Source organism: Pristis pectinata, chromosome 4, assembly GCF_009764475.1.
Source record: "Pristis pectinata isolate sPriPec2 chromosome 4, sPriPec2.1.pri, whole genome shotgun sequence".
Taxonomy (NCBI): domain Eukaryota; kingdom Metazoa; phylum Chordata; class Chondrichthyes; order Rhinopristiformes; family Pristidae; genus Pristis; species Pristis pectinata.
In genome coordinates this window covers 25,086,221-25,108,837 of record NC_067408.1, presented here as the reverse complement: position 1 = coordinate 25,108,837, position 22,617 = coordinate 25,086,221, and the positions used below count along the sequence as shown (strand labels likewise).

The 22,617-nt window shown below is 38.5% G+C and overlaps 1 protein-coding gene across 5 annotated transcripts in view; it reads right to left on the bottom strand.

Annotated features, from left to right (window-relative positions):
• jade2 (jade family PHD finger 2) overlaps positions 1 to 22,333 on the bottom strand; it is a 149,373-nt gene extending 127,040 nt beyond the window's left edge. Inside the window, exons 1-7 of one of the 5 annotated variants that reach the window (XM_052013702.1) lie at positions 22,000 to 22,333; positions 21,645 to 21,850; positions 20,980 to 21,156; positions 16,822 to 16,926; positions 14,398 to 14,532; positions 8,355 to 8,429; positions 6,287 to 6,372 (exon numbers count right to left, since the gene is read on the bottom strand). In XM_052013702.1, coding sequence (XP_051869662.1) covers positions 6,287 to 6,372; positions 8,355 to 8,421 — 153 coding nt within the window. In that variant the 5' untranslated portion in view covers positions 8,422 to 8,429; positions 14,398 to 14,532; positions 16,822 to 16,926; ... (1 more) ...; positions 21,645 to 21,850; positions 22,000 to 22,333. The remainder of the gene's footprint in view (positions 1 to 6,286; positions 6,373 to 8,354; positions 8,430 to 14,397; positions 14,533 to 16,821; positions 16,927 to 20,979; positions 21,157 to 21,644; positions 21,851 to 21,999) is intronic. The other 4 variants (XM_052013701.1, XM_052013703.1, XM_052013704.1 and 1 more) reach the window with 4 other exon arrangements.
• Between the last annotated feature and the right edge of the window lie 284 nt (positions 22,334 to 22,617).

Sequence of the window (22,617 nt, the reverse complement as noted above, 5' to 3'; positions counted from 1 at the left end):
TATCATTCCACATCATTACAGGAGTCAACCACATCCCTTTCTTGCTTCATGTGAGACATGTAAGAGATTATGTATTTTGATCAATACAAAGACTAAAGTACAACAGGTTTTTGGAAAAATAAAAATTAATTCTAATTACTTCACACCATATTGCAGAATGGATGGATTAAAAATCCTTCACTCAACATTTTTTAAATAACTATTCATAGTAAGAAATCTGCAAATAGAAAAATATTATGAGACAAATGTGCACAGCCCCAGCAAAAAGCATCAGAAAATCCGAAGGATTCAATTACTTAATTCCCAGAAGTACAAGTGCACATTTCTGGTGAGTCACTACCAGAAAATGATGAAGCAAAACAGTTTCAAACAGGGAATGAAAGGAGAGGTACCATACTCAAACTGGCAACAGCTCAGTCAGAAGTTTTAAAGAACTTTTTGTTTGTATTCTTATAACATCAAATTCAATGGAGAAAAATCAGTCATTCGCTCTGCATGTGGGAAACTGCAATTTTAATTCTTGACAAGCTAATTATTACAAATCCAGTTTTTCAACTACTATCCTCTTTATCACATCAAAACTCTGTTCAGATCTGCAGCACAACACAACATTGAAAAGTTCTTTTTCTGTCTTACAAAGAACTCATGAAATCTTGGAAGGCAGCACCCTGTAAATGGGGATGCAGGCCCTGTTCACCTTCAATTACCTGATAATATGCTCCAAGGAAAGTCTCTTACCACAGCAGTGCCAATCTTGTAATGCCACAATGAATTTAGCCCTGCCCTTATAATTCCCTTCACTGCTTTCAAATGCATCATAACAGAATTAGCACTCAGCACCCCATGATAGTGAAAAAAACTACAGCACCTAATGTTACTGATTTGAAAGTCGGGAAGGTTTTATGCCAAATGACAATAAAGTTAAGGCTATATTTCAATGAAAGTAATAAATCACTTGAGTTTCTTGCCTTCTGTTCTGAAGTGTCACATCTACAATCTATTAGTTTTATTTAACCAATTTGCAATCTGTTACTTTTTTTTGCAAGCACTCATTACAACCCATATTCACACTATACTTCTGGTATTAAACTTTGTTCTAGAATTTCCTCTGGAACGCCAACGAGTGTCTTAAAAAAAAACTAATTTCAAACAATATTGTGATAGTTTCCAAGGCAGAAGTTAATTATTTATAAAGTAATAGCTATTTAGATCTTACCTCCTCCTCACTTTCAATATGCTTATCTCTTACCTTCCAATGTTCTTCAATGATTGTGTAGTACAAGAAGGAGAGCTTAAAGGAGAAAAAAGTTTCCTTCCTATCACACAATAATTAGAAACTGGAAATGCACCGTAAAATCCAGAGTACACATCACACTTTCATGAGGTTTCATGATCTGTGACAGTCATCTTTTGTTAATCAGTCACCAATTAGTGTAATAGCCACAATGAATTAAAAAATACAGATTTCTGCTTAAGTATGTTATGGTGCACATGTTACAGGCCACAAAAGGTTAAATGTGCCTTATCCTTGTCTGGCAATAGTCTAGTAGATAAATTTTAAACAGCTTGTGGAGGATTAAAATATTTTAAATAAAAAGCTGCATTCTGGCTGCTAAGCTCAGCTCAACTGCAGTAGCGGGTTGGAGACATGTCTGTTTTCTTCTAAGAGGAAGGGTGTGACCCTACCACAAGACATTTATCTCCTTGATTTGTCCAGTTTAACAAGGAGCTTTGTCCTTCCTACACTACAACTGTTAACACAAGGGTGCCAAATCCTGGAAGGCTCTACTTCTTTTCCTAGATTCAATCCAGACAAATAGAAATTTATCTTAGAAGTGCTTAATTCAGTTCTGCACCATCAAATGCACCGTAACCATTTAGTGCCATACAGAAATCAGAGAGGGGTGTGGTATCATCCTGTTCTTAACATATCAGTGAATTATTTCCCTTTGGGAAATCAGCAGATTATTGTCACAAAACTGTGGACTGGATTATGAAAGAGCATGCCAGTAACAGAATATGATACCAAAGTACTGTCACATCAGAACATTTATAAACCTAACCTTTGATTGACAAACAGTTCTGATGCACATTTACAAAATGAACATTTAGAACACATCTACAACCAGCTTATTCAATAAGCTTCTCAGACAGCCTTAGCTGCATTACCTCTGCTCTATAACAAAGATGTTGAGAGGATACAGTGCTCTCAAGGCACCATTTGTTTAACTGCACTGTAATCAATGACAACCCAGGCCCCTTCATAATTTCAACAACTGCAGAGTGCACTAAAATGAGGGAATATTTTGGATTCTGCTTCAAGAGTGGTTCATGGATTAAATTATAGAATTCCAGTCTAACTTCCACTTAAAATAGTAATTTTGGGTGTGTCAGCTTCACTTGTACAACAGAGTAGCATTCCCCAGAAACTGGTAAGGGGTACAGGCAATTGGGAAAGGAGAGAGGACTGTGGCTTTGTAGATGTGACCAGCTCCAATACAAGCAACAAACTCATGCTGCTGAGAAACCATGGGCTAGGACCCAATTCCAGCGGCAGTGTTACTTTTGGACTATGTTCAGTGGTTTAACGGATTCCAGCCCTTAGTCGAGAGAGTGGAGGTCAACATGCCTTTAAGGGACCATCCCACCAGACATACATGCCCTTCTGCGAACAGAATAGCAAATGTTTAATTTCTCATAAAAGGTACATAACAATAAAATTTGCCAAGGGTTATACTTTTGTTGGAGATCAGATAACCTTACAAATGGAAGAGCCTTGCAGCCACTAAAAGGTAGGATGGGCCAAGTGGAATTCAGCTGTCCTGCAGGTGCTATAGAACTGCACCTGCAATGTTCCTTTCCTCTACCACAATTATACAGCAAGGGCCAAAGAGTGAAAGCATTCCTCCTGATCAGGGGTGATATCATAGTACAATTGCATTAATATTTAAATTTACTCTTTGATATTAATTGTATGGGATGACCAAATAGGGTTTTAAATATAAACATGGCAAAGGGCAACCTTCTCAGGCTCTTGTACAATAACTGCTGGCATAAAGCCATGACAAAAAACACTCAACGACAGAGAATCCAAACCATATATGGTAAATGTACTAAACTGCAAGCAACTGATATCTTATTATTCACCTTGTGACCTGATGTCATGTGATCAAACTAGAGGAAAAGGTGTTTATCAGATTACTCCTTAACCTCTGCAATTTTAATGAGAAAAGCCCTAATGTCTCAAATTACTCTTCACAACTATAACCAGTTTCATTCATGGGAACTGCACTGGTCCATGGTAGTGCACTTTCCATCCAGTCCAGATGGGCAAGCAGCAAATTTCATTGCATAGTTAATGATATTCTTACTGCACCTCACTAATTGCCTCACAGATGAAAGATTGCTCAGTAGCTCCAATTTATCCTATAACCTTTGAATAAACAATAGAATGTTTAATCAGAACCACTGAGTAATAAATGTCACAGAATTCATAATTTAGATCCTACGATAAAAAAGCCCTTACTTTTGTCAGTAACCCATACTGTGAGGTCCTGAACAGCAAATCACGTTAACCCCAAACCAATGGACTTGAACCCCAAAATATAAGCTATTTTCGGATCATTGTCAATAAATGTTATGTCCACTTTGTTGATCTGACCCGTTAAATGTCAAACAAGGTATGCTTCACATAAATTCTTAGCTTTCTGACAGACTTTTTCCAACTACTTGATTCAAAAATTTATCTCCAAGTTCATGTTTAAGCCTATTTGGTTCTATCCAATGAATACACTTCATGCCTACAACAACACTGCACTAATCATACAAACTCCTGTTTCATGTTCAGGCCTGTTAGTTTTTAGATCTCCTCTAATGTTTTCTGGATGATGTATACCGAGCTAATGCCAAAAGGATTTAAAATGTGTTAAATACATTACAGTATGTCTTTTTCTTTTCAAAAACTGTTATAAATGTAATCCTTTGAAAATGGGAAGAATACCTCAAACTGGATCACAGTTCCTTTCTTTTGATAAAATTAGCAATATTTTATCCACACTTGTCAATGAACAAGTTCAGTAATTGCCATGCTGATCATGGTTTCCGTCACTCTGTTCAATATAAATTTGTCACATTTTCTCTCTCATGCTCTTGGGATTACTCAAATTATTTTCATTATTTTCCACATTAACTTTCACGTCCCACGGAAAAAAAACAGCATATTTTCTGTCAGGAAATCTTTTTCAATGCAATTGAGGGAATTAGTGATCAAGCTAATTCCTGTTTAAGTTACATGCAGTAAACAGAAGCATATAGACAAGTTACGGACAAACTGCATCAAGGGCACTACCATATAGATTATATTTCATCATTTGTCTCCAATAAAGAAACTTATTGGTGCCAATATAGATAGTGTACTGCGGACCCGTGACAAATTGTGCTAATGGCACCTAGTGGTAGTTCTGGGTAGTTAGGTGACTGAACGGGCAAGTGCCTAATAGGTGAAAAGGATTACATCAATTTTTTTTCTGGTTTTTTAAATAAGTACTTAATTTATTAGTGCTGTGGACATTCTTCCTTTCAAAAGACATGAGCAAGGAAATGCAAGACATCCAAGCTGTCAAATATAATTTTCATTGCACAAGAAGAGTTGTGTTAATTGAAGTATGACTGGCACATTGAAGGAGGTATAAACACAAGTATGGAACAATGAATCCAAAGAAGGAAACCTAATTAAATGGATCAGGAATAGGAAAACAAGAAAAAGCATCACACTGAAGGGGTTCACAATCAAGCAGCCTCTAGACATTAAGACCACAGGATCAGAGATTCCAAGAAGCAAGGGACAAGGTTAAATCATCAGTAGAATTACCATATACAAGCATAAGAACTGACCAACAACAAATCACCTTAATTATGAAAATTATCAAACTGCGAATAACTGGACCAACACATCACTTGATTCAAGGGCAATTAGGGATGGGCATTTAAAAATATTAGCCATCCCAAAACAATGCTTAAATATCATTATTTTTGCTTATACTAAGTGTATGGCCTATACAAGTCACTACTGGTGTCTTTCCGATTAAAAAACAGTAGGACAAGTTAATATTAAACAGGATCAGGATGACCAGACAGCAGGAGTAGCCTCTTCTCATTACCACATTCTGTCCCTACAATTAGATCTGCAGTCTTTAAATCCTCTTCACACAGCAATTTGATTGTGTACTAGCAGGTAGTGAGTGTATGCACCACCACTGCACTACAGGTGGCATCCTGTTATTTTGTACTGCCACTGCTAAAACCATCACATGGAAAAGATAAAATCTCCAGAGTTTCATCCACAATTATTAAGTACTTCTTAAACAAACAAAGTGAATTACATGAAGGATAGACTATGACAAAATTGTTTCCCCTCATGACAATGCAATGAGGTCATACAATACTCTTCTGCACCACATCAATAGAAGCTCCACTCCATATATAAACAAGTGTAACATATGTTTCCAGTTTTTTCAGAAACAACTTTTTAAGTTGAAACTGCTATTACTGCCTTTAAAATCTGCTAATTATTGGTTGATATTACATAAGCCATGCTGCTACTTTACCGTTATTTTTTAAGAGATGCTCTGAGTAGGCACCTTTGCACCACTTCCTGTGGTGCACAGTAAACTGAACATAACACACCCATGCATAGTAAAATATTCCCTTCACCCAAAACATCCAAATAAATCATCAAAATCTAAAGCTGGTTGGGGACTAGAGAGGTGAAGCTAGTTTTTACTGAAAGCACAAAATGGAAAAGGATGACAACCCTGGTGTAAAAGGCTAATTTTACCACCAAATTCAGACTCCCAAGTAAAACTCTTAGCACTGAATACGAGTTAATGGGGTGTAATTGTTAGTACAACAATAGATTTCTGTTTTATTAATATAAATAACACTATTATCTGCATGTGAAGTTGAAACATAGAACATTAATATGGCAGAAAATGTTATTTTTAATGTCAGTTTGAATAATGTTCAGGTATATGCATTGTAATACTGTAATTTTTTTTCAACGCAAGAATGTTTGAAAGAATCATTCACAAAATTCAATTCAAAAAGCAATCTGCATTTAAGCATTTTAAATCAAACCAATGGATCCTTGGATTTTTTTTAAAATTCAACTGCTGACTGCCTCCTCTGATTAATTGAGAAGCATTGCTGGTAATAGATAAGATCCCCATGCCTGACAATTGCACTGAAATGCATTTGAAGAAACACCAGAATTATGAAACAAACAAACCTCTGAAGGTTTCTTCTCTTCCTGTCTTGTCCAAGGGTGCTTTGTAGTTGCTGATTTAGAACCTCGAGACCATAGTGTTATATGACCTTGGGAAAGGGGGGGCAGACAAAACAAGTAAGATGCTGGTATTCATGATGAAAGGGATTTCATACAAGAAGCTTGTACTATAAATATATCTTTGAATAAATGGAAACAACTCAAACTATTGATTTAGCAGCTCAAATAAAATATCTTGAAAGTTCCAGTATCATCAAGAAAATGTTTGCCTCTGTTATAGTGATGGTACAAACAGCCATATTTGGAATCCGAGGGTGTTCTTGGGATTATGTCCTTTTCCACCGTTCACTTCTCATTTTCTGCTCAAAAGGTTGGGTGGGTGACCTGTTCCTAGATCACTGCCAACATTGCTCTGCAATCCATCATAAAGCTATGAGATAGAGGCCATAGTTTCTTTCTTCTCATTAGTGCAAAGCCTGATCTCTGTCAGCCCATCAAGGTTAGAAACTCATTGCTCCAGAACTGCAAGGTAAAGCAGTGGCCTCACTCAGTACAGCAGAACATTGGAATGCCAACTCAGTGAACTGGGACACCATTTTCTAACAGTCTTCAGTTACAGTGCCAACTTATAATAAAAGACACTTATTAAATTGTCACGTTTTGCTTTGGTGTTAATTTCTTAAATATTAAAGATAATATTGACATTACAGTTTTTTTTGCCAGGATATGCAGTGTAGAGCTGATTATAACATTTAGAAGTGGCTGACAATTGAATCATTGTCTTTGTATTGTACAGGAAAAAAATCATGAGAGATAGGATTAATTTACATTTGGAAAAGCAATGATTAATCAAAAATAGTCAGCATGGCTTTGCTAGGGGGGATATCATGTCTGACCAATTTGATTGAATTTTTTTGAATATAACAAAATGTATCGATGATGGCAATGCAGTTAATAGAGTCCACAAAGACTTCAGTAAGGCTTCTGACAAGGTCCCACATAGGAGACCAGTGCAAAAGGTTAGAATGCATCCAGCAAACTGGCAAAGTGGATCCAAAATCGGCTTGATAATTGGTAGCCAAGGGTAATGGTGGAAGATTATTTTTGTGATTGGAAGCATGTTACCGAGGATGTACCATAGGGATCAGTGCTAGGACCCTTACTGTTTGTTAAATATATCAACAATTTTGACGTGAATGTAGGAGGTATAGCAAGTAAATTCGCAGATGACACAAAAATTGATGGTGTTGTTGATAGTGAGGAGGATAGTCCCAGGCTACAGGACAGTATTAATGACTTGGTAAGATGGGCAGAGAAATGGCGGTTGGAAATTAATCTTGCTGGGTGTGAGGTGATGCATTTTGGGAGGACTAATGAGGCAGGATGTACACAATGAATGGTAGGACCTAGAACATATTGAGAAACATTGGTGTACAAGTCCAAACATCTCTGAAGGTGGTAGATAAGGTCGTTCAGAAGGCATACAGAATATTTCCTTTTATTAGGCGGGGTAATGAATACAAGAGCAAGGAGGTTATGGTACAACTTTATGAAACATTGGTTAGGCCACAGCTGGAGTACTGTGAACATAGGTTGAAGGTAAGGTTTAGAGGAGACCTGAAAGAGAATATTTTGTCACCCAAAGGGCGGTTGGACCACACCGCCTGAGGAGGTTATGGAAGCAGACACGCTCACAATATTTAAGAAATATCTCAACAAACACTTGAATCACCAGGATATAGGCCATGTGCTAGGAAAGGCGATTAGTACAGGTGCATCCTCAATAGATGGTATGGACATGGGAAGTGTTTTCCAACTCTATGAGGTCGCACCAAAATCATAATTTAAGTTACATCAGCACATGGATAAATAAAGACATTATTAACATTGTTATTCATTTTTGGCAGAGAGCAGAGAAATATACTTCTAAGTTTCCATGTACACAGAGACTTGACAGATGGAATTGTGGATTTAAAAATAAATATAAAATTTCTTGAACAATCAATTCTTAAGAAAATATGAGACTCCAATTCATAAAATGTAATTTATATCGCTGGATTGAGGTGCTTACTGTCAATGGTGTCTGAGTCCTCACTACTGATGGAAAATTTCCTCCGTTTCATTATTTCATTATCCATCCGGAAACCTGCAAAATCGCAAACAATCTCAATGTGAAGCTGGCAAGATTTACCAAAGTTGCATTGTTGGGTTAAAACACCAAACTGAAACAGGATTCATATGAGAGTTGCATTTGGAGTCAGTGTGAACATGCCTTATAGTGATTCATCAACTTTTATTTATGATTGCAGCCTTAAAAGCAAAAACAGAAGGTCCAAAGCATCTTGCAGAGGTATAAGCAGATAAATATGAAAATGTCCCAATGAGATACCAGGCAGGGTAACACAAAAGCTGGCCCAAGTGTGGGTTTCAAAGGTGAAAGAAGTGGAAAGGGTTTAGGAAAGGAGATTACTGAAAGCACTGCTGCCAAGATGAAATGGAAGGAGTGTGGCTGTGGAAAAGACCAGAATTAGGGAAACAGAATTTAAGGGACCTGTTTACAGAGTTATAGAAGAGAATACAAACCAGAGTCGGGGAAACAGTTTGAGGGAGTGGTTTACAGAGTTAAGAGAGCAGTTTACAGACCAGAATCAGGAAAACAGAGTTTGAAGGAGCTGTTTACAGAGTTAGAGAGCCAGAGACAGGCAGCAAAACTGGATGAAGTCTATGGAGGATGGCACGTCTATTTGGAGAAAATTTGCGTAGTCAGGTTTTAAGATGGCACTGCTGCAGACGAGAGTTTCACTGGTAGATGTCAGGGCAAAAGGAGGATTCAAGATGGGCAATAACTACTTGGGCAAAAGTCGCAAAAATGAAAATTAGCAGGAAGAGGAATGAGGCTAGAAACTGAGTTGCTAGGCTGTGAGCGCAGTGCTCGGCTGTGTCCAGGGATGAGACTGTACTAAGCACCACGTGGCTTCTATCTTCACGGTATAATTAGAAGTCATGGTTCACCCCAGTATTGGCAGTAGGGTAGACTGAAACCTACATACCAGCTTTCAGACACCTGAGGCCAGGACGCAGCTCTTTCAGAGTCTAATGACTATCATGAGATAAGCTAATATGACCCAGGAGCCACTGATGCGAGGCTACCATCTCTCAGAACAGCAGCACATGCCAGGGACCTAGTTTATTCCCTCAGTGCACCATGCAAGAGACAAAGTTAGAAGCCGGGTTTGCCTGATCACGTGATTTTTCAAGAGGTACACACTGCAGTAGGTCCTTACCAGGACCAAGCTGACAGGAGAGGAGAGGTATCCCACTACCAGGAGTCTTTGGTACCTTATCAGTAGTCAACTGCATTTCATGATTTTGGCCCCCAAATTGTACCTTGGGGAAGAACTGTTCCAGGCAAAGAATACTTCTAGATATCCACAGAGCTAGTATAGTATCAATTAAATACAGAAATTCATAAGGCACAGCTTCTCTGGTAAACTTTAATTAAACTCATCATATCAAATTTACAGATATTCCTTGCTATAAAAGAGCCCAATGGCCCCTTGTAATACCATTTTGCCTCAGAGTAGGCTGAAACTTCTGTCTGAAAGGATTTCTATTCTTTTCTGCAGATAGCAGAAGTTGTTCTGGTTGAAAATTGAACTCCAGCTATTCACCACTCAGAACAGATCATAATGAAAAAGATCCATTTATCTCTTGCCTTCATGAAGACGTGATCAAACATGAAAGAAGACACTTAGCTTGCACTCATTCAGGTTCCAGATTGTAAAGAGCAAAGACTGAAAATGCTAAGAGATTTCAGGACATGTACTGCATTGAAGTAATAGTTATTTCTGTAACCTCTAGCATCCTCTATATGCGGGTGCTTCTCAAGATCCACTGAACATTTTCAAAGCAGCTGCCTCTCATTCCCAACAATCTCCAAATGTAGACCTTTTGAATAGCAAGATCCTGCAGGAAACATCAAGGAACACTTCACAAGATGACATTTGGCAGTATATTGGGAGCATAATCTAACAAACCTGCAATAGTGCTTTCAGCCCCCAATGAACACCTAAGTGATAACTTCAGTCAGGAATGTACCTTATTGTGATCCTTGGTTGTGGTTCTTGCTACCTATAGTCACCTCCTGAGGAACACACGGTCACCCACAAGCTTAGACATCATCTATAAAGAGCTCAGGGAGGACAAAATTCCTGGAAACGTGGTCATCATAGGAACTTCTGGCATTCATGTAGGAGACTATACAAGTGGTCATACAGAATGAGGATTATGACCTATTCCTTTCCATAAAGAATATTGATGATAACTGCCTGAACGTGCAGTGCAATATACATTCCAACAAGCTGTCACCATCAGAAAATTCATCATTGTCCTCCATCTGTTCCGCAATAACATGCAAGTCATGGTCCTCTTCAACGCATTCACCACAAACTAAATGCTGTACAGTCTGGAGTCAGTCAATTCTCTTCTCAATATTCCTTGCTATGATTTTTCATCTCCAACAAGCTCCTCACTGGAGTGGAGTTAAGGTACCAGTTAAGGGGGAACCTGTTCAAGTTTTATTGCCTCCACTTCATTACCAAGGTCACTCCGATTTCAGTCAATGAATTACATACACAGATGATGGTGTCATACATGCACAATCAGAGCCTGAACTCCAAACCATCACCGACTCCTTCACTGAAGCATCTAGAAGACCAATCTGTCTCTGCCATACAACACTATTCACAGAAATCAAGATCCTGGCAATCCCCTAGTCTCATACCTCAAGAGCCACATGTCAGTGAGAGCAGCCACCATTTCCAATGTACTAGCATTATCTTCAACTGCCTGAATGTTTGAAGTCCAAGCTTTCAAATGCAGCAGCTAGCTCACCGTCTTCCCAGCCACCCTCCTGTGCACTTTGGAGACATGGATGACTTACAGTCAGCACCTCAAGTTGCTGGAGAATTATCTTGCATGCTGCCTCTGCAAAAGCCTTCAACTCCAGTGGCAAAATGGGATCCAAAGTCAAGTCCTCTCCCAGCCCAACATCCATAGCATCAAAGCTCTGATCACACTAAACCAACACTAATAAGCGACTCACACGATATTCGACACCAGATTTAAAAAAATCAATCTATTCTGTGTTTTCACAGGAGGAGAGAGAGAAAATGCTTCAAAGACATCCTCAAAACTTCCTTGAAAAAAATGTGACATCCTGACCAACTCCTGGGAATCCAGGCGCAAGGCTGCTCAAAATGGCACTGAGCACTTTGAGTTTCTCCGACATTAGCATGGGGAGGCCAAGTACAAAGAGCAGAAGGACCAGTCAATAATTCAAACAATCCATCCATCCACCCCTGCAAGCGCCACTTGCCCTATCTGTGGCAAAGTCTGCGTCAGCTGCACTGGACTCATTCCTCTCCTCTGAACCCACAGAACTGGGGTGGAAGCAAGTTATTCTCAACCTCATGCGACACCCAAGAAGACTGAGCACTGCAATGTGATAGAATATGATTGCTCTATCATATTGATGCTGTGCCAAACTCTCTAAACAAAAAAAGAATGAGTTATTTGACAAATGCAACTATTGATGGCAACATGGTTGATATTGCAGATCTCCTGTGGCTGTAAAGATTGTGTGTATTATTAAGTTTCACACCCAGTTGGAGAGCTATCCAGATGATGGCCTCCTCTACAAGCCTTCATATGTAGGTGACATCTTCAGTGACATTGCTCTTCTCACACACTGCTTATCAAAAAATCATAAGATTCACTTGACTATAAATTCAAGAAGGGGGTAATATCCTCATTTGGGGAAAGCATCTTCCTTTACCATCATTTTGCTCTTCTTTCTTCCATTTTGTACTTGTATTACCCCCTTCTTGAATATAGAACAAAGGATCCCATGATCCTGATTCAGAATCTCTCGCTAAAGTTGAAGGCAAAAATACCCCAATCATGTTTATGGCTCACAAGCTATAACAGTTGCTTGATTGTCTGATCCCAGCTTTACAACGCTCTAATTTTTTGTTATCTGTTATTTGATTGAGAACCATTCACTTCTTCTTGTGCTTCTCTACTTATGCTGTTACCAGAGGCCAAGCCCTGAGGGCAATCACAGACACTTTGAGCACAGAGATTGTTTCATTGCATTAGGCTTCTGGATCCCTAGTGTATTATTAAGTGCATCAAAACAAGTTGTTATTACATTTTGGCCAAGAGATCTCAATACCCTCAGAGCCAAATTTCTTAATGGATGCTCACCCTCTCCTGATGATGACAATAATGCTGCATATATGGTGAACTGCAATCCACACCTATAGTTGCCCATAAAGTGAATATCGTCTAAACTTGCTGATGCCCCCAAAGTGTCTTCTTCGAAGACTATGATGCCGATTTCAGAAATGTGCATGGTCATTGCTCAAAAAAAACCAGGTTGCTCATGTTGGATTTGTGGTAGAAAGAGCCAGAGTGTGTACCCAGTGATCTAGCAAGGATGGCACATTTCATGGCAAAGCTCTAAACTCCACACAAGTGAAGATCATTGCTTGAATACATATATGACAATTGAATGAATCATGTAATCTCCACAGACTTCTGTGTCTCCCTGACCCTCTACTATCATACACTCTTGGAATTCAAATTATATCCTTTTTATTGGTACAAGGTTCTACACCCATTATCTACCATCAATTTTGACACAGAAGAGACCATGGAAACGCATGTTCTGCAAAAGTAAAAGCATCAGTTAGCATAATTTTAGAGAAGGAAAAAATGCTGCTTTATAGTGTGTAAACTGCCAGGATCTATAAAATGCATTGTTAAAAATATCCTTGCTATCTAAAGATGGAAAAGGAGATTTGATTCTCTGTGTCATTAATTATAACTGTGCAATAATCTTTCTCAGCTGCTAGTAAATAATTCTTGCTTTTCCAGGCCACTATAATATTTTTTTCTGGGCCACTATATAATGTTACCTCACTGTGTTGTAATTATAGCAAAGAACTAATATCAATTCAATTGTGTTAAACAAGTTAGGCTGATTCCAGCACTCACCTTCAGAAGCTTTTTCTACCAAGAAGGCTGGTAATCTTACCTTAGGCAGCACTGTAAAATAATTGGCAACTGCCATTTTCTGCCAAATCTTATAGTGCATTAAATGTGATACTGATCTTCACTGCTTACCAAAATATCTTTCTTCAAACTGGAAAACTTCCTTCATACATCCCTCCAGGTATGGGATGCTACAAAGACCCAAATGCTTCCTTCACCTGTTGTATCTTCCAATTAGTAGCTGTTTCCCATTCTGACCTAGAGTAGACATTTTTCTACTTCTTTCTACTATCCACAATAATCCATAGTGTATCATCATAAAGCAACCTCTTCTTAAGAAAGTCTGCAATAGGATCACTCCTGAACTGTCATGATATACTGTGTACTTTTTACAGTAATAAATTTCTATTTATTAATTGATGGAGCATCAACATTGCAAGTTTCAAACTTGCCCAGTTTGTCATCATTTAACATAGTCTTCTGGGTAAAGATGACAATACATTAAATTTGCAGTTCCATGACATCTTAAAAATAAACTTTAGAGATATTGTAACTCTTCATTTTGGAAGCTCCATTGGCAAGGAAACATCTCGTCTGAAATTCTGCAAGCAAAGTTTGCAATTTATTCTTTTAAAAGTTCAAGTTTAGAGTGGTACTGCTTACTGGACTAAAGAGTATAGAAAGCAGCTTTACACCTGTAATTCCATTCAGTGTCTTTCCAATTTTAGCCATGGATTGGAATAAGGTAGAAGGCAAACACCTCCCTAAAGACTGGGAGGTTTGTTCTGTGGAAATTGTCATCCCAACTCCTTAAATATGGGTTCAGGTGCAACAGCTTCCCAAAAAACAAAGTTGGTGAGTGCCACAAAATGGCCACCAGAACAGCAAGTAAAGACAAGCACAGCTAGAGGTAATAAAAGAAATCTAAACTTTGTAATGTGATTTTCGGGAGATATTGAGTCTAACCAGAAGAGGGAAAGAATCATTCTTTGGTTGCTATACACTCGGAACTGCAATTAATAAGTAGATTCAAAGAAGAACCAGTAGGGAGTGCTTACCTTGTGATACAATCTTCTGGTCTTTTCAAAGTATGTGTCCGTTTTCCCAGATTATTTGCCCAGTAGCTACATCTTGTATTATGAATAGTAACAGCATTTCCAACTAACTAGATGCTTCCACGGATGTTAAAACATCTAAATATGAACAAAAACATTACATTATCTTCCTTCAAAACCCAGATCTAAAAAATGTACAAAGCATTATTTCAGGATGCTCTTTTATAACTGTGGAAGAACACTTAATGTTTGTGTTTCACAGTGCCTGTTTATGGTGGCAGAATGGGTGGTATTAGTGCACTAAACAATTGGAGCTTGCATTAAAGTCCATCCAAGACTGACGAATTGAGCCTATTTTATCTCTTAGCTTTAACATCTCTTGAGTTAAGGTTGGGGCACTCATGAAGTAGTTTTCTGTGTGTACAAGCCCATGACATAAAATTACCTACGAGTTTAGTACTAATTCATAGTCTTTCGCAAATAGACAAAAAGAACAGAGGTCAGGGAAATGGAAATAGTGTTCTTCTGGACAGGGAGAGGATGCTAAAAACTGGATTTAAGACACAATGACTGCAGCAAAATTGTAAAGCAATTTCTTACACATATATTTTTGCTCCATTTCATACGCAGCAGAAATATCACCTGTTATTGGGTCATAGCAGAGAAAAGTTTGTTGTTGGTGAAAGAGAACAGACATTAATACTTTCATGGTAGACTTGTTGAAGGAGTATTGGCAGGAGGATGAATAGAATTGCTCTTTGCTTTTTTTTTCCTAAAAAAGTTTGGCATGAACACAAAAGGAGTAGTCCTATTTTCAACATAGATTGACTTTTCAATGAAATTGTCAACAGAGAAGTTCTCAGCATATGATACAGAAAAATACCCCATTTTTTGTAATAACATAGGACTGCCACATTAATGCAACATCATATGAACCATACAAGGACGAGAAGGAAATACGTTATAATTAAAGCTTCAGATTGTAGGGATAAAGTTAAATGATCTACCTACACAATTTGTAGAAACTTTGATTTAAAATGGCAAAAGAAACTTACTACATGACTTATAAAAATCCTTTACCTGGGTCAAAAACAAAAAGGTCATGCATTTCAATTCCACTATACTGAGAAGCACACAATGCTACATTACCATGGAAATGGACATCTTTTTAAATACATTATAAACTTTCACCTTGAAGTACTGTGAATTAAAAGGACCATCAGACTGGGAAAGACTCACAAGTATACAAGTAATTGCATTCTATTAGTCAAATTTCTTATATGTGAGTGTGACAAAATTCACCTCCAGACAATAAAACATGTAACAATATCATAATATGGCAAATCAATTTTAGACCATTTTCCTCTCTTGCATAAAAGCATTGCTGGGAGAGGGGAAGTAGGGCACTCAATTACACTGTGGTGGTATTTCCCAGCTGCCTGTGATTGTGTGTTCATCCAAGATCCAGGCTTTTCTTACTCTGAGACTGTTGTGTCAGCATCCTTTAATGAGTCTTATTAAGCTCAGGAAATCGCTGGCAGAAAAAATATATTATTAAAAGTATTGTGCATCCCCTCTCATTAATTGCATCTTTGTTGGCAGAGGTAAAAAAGCTTGAAATTATGTTTGCAAAAGACCTATGTTAACTAAATACCAAAAATGTACTCAAGATGTAGATTTTGATACAAGTCTATCATTTTATAAAATAGGTTTTGGTAAATTAGCCAAGTAGTTCCAGTCAAGATACTGTATTGACATCTCCCTAACATTGTGAAAATTGCCCACTGATGGTAATAACTACAAAAAACAGAATGAATTTAACCCAACCTATTAATGCCCAATAAACCTTCTCAACCAACTTCCAGTGTTAGAAGAAGTAATCAATAGTGCCATCAAATGACACCTAATCACCAGTCTGTTACTAAATGAGGCTCATTCTGGGTCTGGCCAAAACCACCCAGTCCCAAATCTCATTACAGCTTAGGAAAAAACACGGCCACAACAGATGACTGCCCAGAGAGAGGCAAGAATAACCTCTGAATATCAAGGAAGCATTCTGTTAACCAGGTCAACAACAAGTATTGGCAAAGCAAGACAATTGGGGTCAAGGTAAAAAAATTATCTAACTGCTGGGGTCATATAACACAAAAGGAAAATGGTCATGATTATTAGATGCCAATTACTGCAGTCCATCATTTATTGAGTAAAATTTCTTAGCAAAGTTCTATTAGCCAAACCATCTTCAGATGCTTCATACTAAGAGCAGACAGAAGTAGATGTTCAATGATTCTAAAATGTTCAGCTCCATTCAAAACTCCTTCAATAATATCATAGTCAATGCCAGCCTAAAAGTGGTAAATGGTAGGTAATTGACATGTCACATACACCATGCTCAAAAGGTTCTAAAAGGTCACTCACCAGCCTCACCTTAAATATTAATAGCTCCACTCCATCACTGAGTACTCCACTATCAACCTCTTGGGAATCACCATTGATCTGAAACTGATCTGAACTTCCTTTTCAACACAATCACTAAAAGAAATTTAGTATAATTAGGTTGGTTCATTTTCTAAACCTTCAAGTCTTCTCCACCAGTTTACAAAGCTCACATCAGCAGTGAAATAGGTATTACTCATCTGAATGAGGGATTTCAGCTACAAGGATTTCAGCCACTAGAGAATTTGGGATTGTTTTCCCAGAGCAAAGAAGGCTGAAGGGCACAAGATTTTGGGGATTAAACTGGATAAACAGAGAGAAGCCATCCCCATTTATGGATGGTTCATGGACCAGGGACACTGATTCAAAGTGATGGGCAAAAGATACTATGGTGATGTGAGGGAAGTTATATTTTTTTGGCTAGGTGGTTAAAAGAGAATTGGATAAGTACTTGGAAGGAAAATAATTTGCAGAGCTATGGGGAAAAAAGCAGGGGAATGGGACTGACTGGATTGCTCTACAAAGATTCAGCATGGATTCTATAGGCCAAATGACCTTCTTTGCACTATAACATGATTCCGTGTACTCATATTCATAATTTCATCTCCAATGCACAGTGGCTGCAGTATGTACAATCTAGACAAAGCACTATTCCAATTCAACAAGATTATTTTGACATCGAGAAGCACAAGGGCAGCAATGTCGTCACCTGCAAGTTCCCTAAGTGATCTTTAACTGGCAACAGGTCATTAACATAGAATTCTCTATTATTACAAATGGTTAGTTTTCTAAAGCTTTGGATTGTCTCCAGCAGCTGCAAGATGGAAGTGGTAAGATGGAACAGTTCTCACTCATCTGAAACCATGTTCTATCCAGGATAGAACAGTTCATTTGAAGACTGGACAAGGGATCCTAGGCTTCATAAATAGAGGCATAAATAGAGTATAAAAGTTACGTTCAACCTCCATGAAATACAAGTTAGGCCACAAATGGAGTACTGCATCAAAAGCTGATCACCATACTTTCAGAAAGATGTGCAGGTCTGTCAGAGACTACAGATAAGATTTTCTGGAATAGTTCTATGGATGAGGGATTTCAGCTACGTGGTTAGACCAGAAAAACTGGGGTCTTCACAATGATAACAGAAGTTCAAGGCACATTTGCAATATTTCAGAGCTATTGTGGATGGGCAATAAACGCAATGTACAGACCACAAACATCCAAAATATTTGTTCTGGAAGTCAGTGCAATCATGTGCGACTTGTTGCATTTTTTTTCTATCTTGATGTATTGCAAATAAAAGGATCTACGAAATTGTGAATATGTAGTCAAAATCCATTATTCTGTATTGAATAAGTAATACGACAGATTATTCTAAGGAATCTGCCTTAGCCATTAGTTTTAGAACAGTCCCACTCAGAGGCTCCTCTGGCAGGGATCAGTATATCCACTGATAAAAGAATAGTTGACCCGGGCTAAGCAAAATTTGCTTACAATCCATGTGTTTCCTCACCTCACAATTTATTTCATTTGCTTTTGCACCTATCACAGGGTGTCTTTATTTCAGTGTAAATGGTCTTTTTTGTTACGTTTCATCCGATCCTAACTGTGGATACAGGAACAGGTGATTGGTTGTTTCTTGTCTTCTAATAAGATGTCGATAGCCCACCAATAGGAAGTAAGCAAAAGCAACCCAGGGAAGAATACAGTGGGATAGAATTTTACTTGAGTCAGCCTGATAATAATTGGGAAAATGATGCTAAAGTAGAGATTGGAATAGAGTGGGGAGTGCCGTTTTGTTGCAAAGAGGTGAGAAGTGACTGCAGTCATGATCAGAGTCAGAAGATCAGCTATTGTTGGCACAGACTTGTGGTTTGAATGTGAAGTTGGCTCAACATTCAGAAGTGGTTTTTCTTTAAAATAACCTTTTTTAGCAATGGCCTGCAGTCATCTGTCTGAGAACACAGGTAAGGCCACAGATCAACCCAATTTTCCTAAATGTAGCTGGACCAATGCTGGTTGTGTTCAGGACAACAAGATTTTGCAAACGTTTGGATTTCAAATGAAAGTTACAGCACTTATTTGCATATTGCATATATTCTACCACTTATTTCACACTTAGCTCCTGATTTTGCCTTTACCAATAAAATCTCACAAAAACAATACAAGATCAACTGTGAATGAACATCAGAACTGTATCTTTGCATTGCACTTGAATACTCCTGCACATTATGCCACCATGCCACTTAAATACACCTGCACATTATGCCATCATGCCACTTGATGCATTATCATCACACCATTTCTCCAAAGAGAAACAGATCAAGTACACCAAAAACTGTAAGCTCATCGAAATGTTCTTTCTTCCATGTTGCTCATAGACAAATTCAAGGTCAATAAAGGGCACTATAGCCAATTATTATAGGCAACTCATTATTCACCTACCATCTAGAAGCCAACTCAGACATAATACTGACCTCTAGAGTTTCTCTTCTTTTAGCAAGTACATGTGACCACAGCTTTAAAAAAAAGTCTATTGTTACGGACTCAGTGAAAGTCCCTTTAAGATAGAGAGTGTGTGTGTATGTGTGTGTGGGGCATGCTTACGTCAATAGAAGATAAAGGACGTAATGACGTTGTTGAAGAAGTCAGAAGAAGAAGGAGAGAGAGAGAAGGGAGAGAGACACCAGCCTGCTTGTTTTCTCTATCGATGGATGAGAAACAATAACTGTGTTTGCCACTGAAATCCATGTATGGAAGTTGGAAGTAATCCGGTGGAGTTCACTTTGTTGCTGACCTGTAGAAGGAAACAGGTATTTGTGTGCGGACGACCACGATTCGGATGCTTTTCGGGGTGAGGAAGTCACTACCGAGTAAACACTGGAGTGTCGTTTGGGTTCCATCATGGAACATTTGGATTTCATATGTACTCTCTCTCTGTTTTTCTAAATCTACGTCTTATCTTCAGACAACGGTGGTTGTTGAAGAAGCCCTTGCTCATGTTTCACCTTATGGCTTGCGGAACTGAACTTTAAGAACCATTCCGGAACTTGGAGTTTGGGACTTTGTCACACACACACACGACGAGTTTAGTTTTGGGGTTAACGTTCAAGGTTTAACATTTTTGAATTCTAACATACTAACATTTTTACTTTTATTTTATGTATTATCATAAGTAGTGATTAATAAAATAGTTTTTAACACTGAATCATGCTCAGTGTGTTTCTTTTGTTGCTGGTTTGTGACACTATTCTTCACCAAAGTAACAAATCAAGGGAGGGTCACAGTATACAAACCACAAGAACACCGGTATGCAAAATGGTGCAAAGCCAAGAGATGCTTAAAGAAAGGGGGAGGCTGAACCATTCCAACTGTTGTGTTTCATACTCTGCACTATTAAACAAGAAATTAAGCTTTCTGACATACTAACCCCAAAACATACATTGTGTTGACATAGAATAACAGTTCATTTACACTTCATAAACCTTTTCAATTCTTTAACTCAGATTTAATAAAGGCAGACTACGTGGTGTCAATTGATAGAAAATATTATGATTTTTCTGACCTTAAAATAAAACAGCAATTCTTTCCACAATCAGTACTATAGCTCTGATTCAACCTGTGATATAATATGCATTCAAATGCATTCATTTCACATTACAAAAATGGATGCAGGTTAGAAGGGTCAGCTTTCTATCCCCCATGTAACAAGAGTTTTATGCTTTATAATAGGCTATGTTCCAGTCAATACATTTTTCCCTGGACTACAAATTGGTTTTGAATGTGAATAATAGAATTCCTTAGTTTATTTTTAAACTTGCTTTGCACTTAAGTTGAAAGTGTTGCTTCACTGTTTGCATTTTTGTAAATTAGTCAATGACACTCAAAAAGTTGCCAGCGCAGCAAGAGTTACAATAGGTCAACAGCCCTCCTCTTCCTCCCCTTCTGCCCCAATCTGTGGGCTTTCAGTGAGTGCGTGATGCAGTTACTGGTCAAGTGATTGCCACACGGCATCATGCACAACACGTGTGCAGCTGTCATAAAGTTGTGGTCCAGGCCTACGGTTGGCAGCAAAAGTATTTTTGTAGGGAGGGGAAACAGATGCTGGGAGTTTGAGTGGACAGTTTTAAACCGAGCTGGAAGTTATACCTGCGTAAGGAACTTTTTATTCCCCGCCCCCACCTTTCGGTTGTGCTGCTGCTGGCAGGGGATGAAACTGACGAGCCACGCCTCCCTCAGTGAACCTGAGCGCAGCGGATTCGGGATAAACAAGAGCCACTCCCCCTAGAGTCAGCAGAGCAGCTTGCACTCAGCAACCAGCAAAACCTACAGGATTACAGAGGGAGACAGACAGACACACACGCACACAATTTATTAAACATTTTTTAAACAAATTAACTCTTACTTTGCAAACGGCTGTCTCAACACACCACAGATCACGTATATTCAAAATTAAACAACTAAGTAAAGGCCATGCATTTTCCAAAAAAAACATACATCCTAATCGCCCCCCCCTACTCTACCCCGTGAGAGCTACATGGGCACACAGATCCTCATAAACAGCACCCTCTCCTCCCCCACCACCATCCCGTACCCCCCGTTCATAGGCAGGGGTGTATATTTTTTTGAGTACTGGACTGCGGTAATTGGTACAGACAAGCAATATAATATCTGCAATAGAAAAAAAAGTTGAGCTTTGCACTTCTGATCACTAAAAGTAAATTAATAAGGATTTCTGCACGGGTGGGGTGCGAATCTAATTTCCCCAAAACAGTTACTCTGCCCTCTAGTTATAAACGATCAATAATAATTACCATGCAATTTTTGTTTTGCTTGCTTGTTAGCTTCGGATCTAGCCTCTTTTTTTTGCGGTGACTCTCCTCGGGCCACGATGGTGGTGATGGTGTTGTAATATAAATGCGATGGTGCTGATATATGTTAAAAGCGGCTCATGAGGAAACGCGCATCGATCCGATGCACATTAATACATTTAAATCTCTCTCTCTCTTCCCCCCTCTCTCTGTAAAAAGAAACATGCAGTTACACAGTGCTGAGATGGCTGCCAATGAAATGCGATGGGCGCTCTCTCTCTCTCACACACACACTTTGCAGCTCCTTTCCTTCCTTACTCAGTCACTCACTCACTCTCTCTCTCTCTCTCATTCCCACCTTCCAGATCACTTTAATGCAGTCCTGTTGCGTTTCTTATCCTTTCGCACCGATCCTTTTTTGCAAACTGCATCTTGTGTTTTTTTTTTAAATTTAAAAAAAATCTTCCCTCCATTGTTTTTTTTTTGCAGTCCGATCCCTTCCCGGTAGAGTATTAATTTGGAGGGTGGAAATAAAACAAGAGCCCGGACGGTCAGATCGCAGGAGGGAGACTCACTTGGGAAATTTACCTCCAGGAAAACAACGCGATTTTTTTTGGCACGGGCGTACACTACAGGACCTAGCAACGAAATAGCTCATACTTCAAAATCTTTTGGCGCCATATTAATGACGTACTTAAAATTGCCTCTTGAAAGAGACAAGATCTCCCTGCGTCAAAACTGGCGTCTTTTACTTAAATATTGCAATGCACGAAGGACAGGGAAACCTAAAGAGAGACGTGCACGGGAAAAGGATGCGCATCTTATTTAATTGTATATATTTATTTTGCAGTTATATATCTTGCAGCACTTGTCAGTTATCTTTCTTTCAACTGCTTGCATTTTTTTTATTTTAAAATGTCCAGTGGTGTTGCAAAGAAAGCACCTTACTTTGAACGTTTAGGATTTTGACCTCACG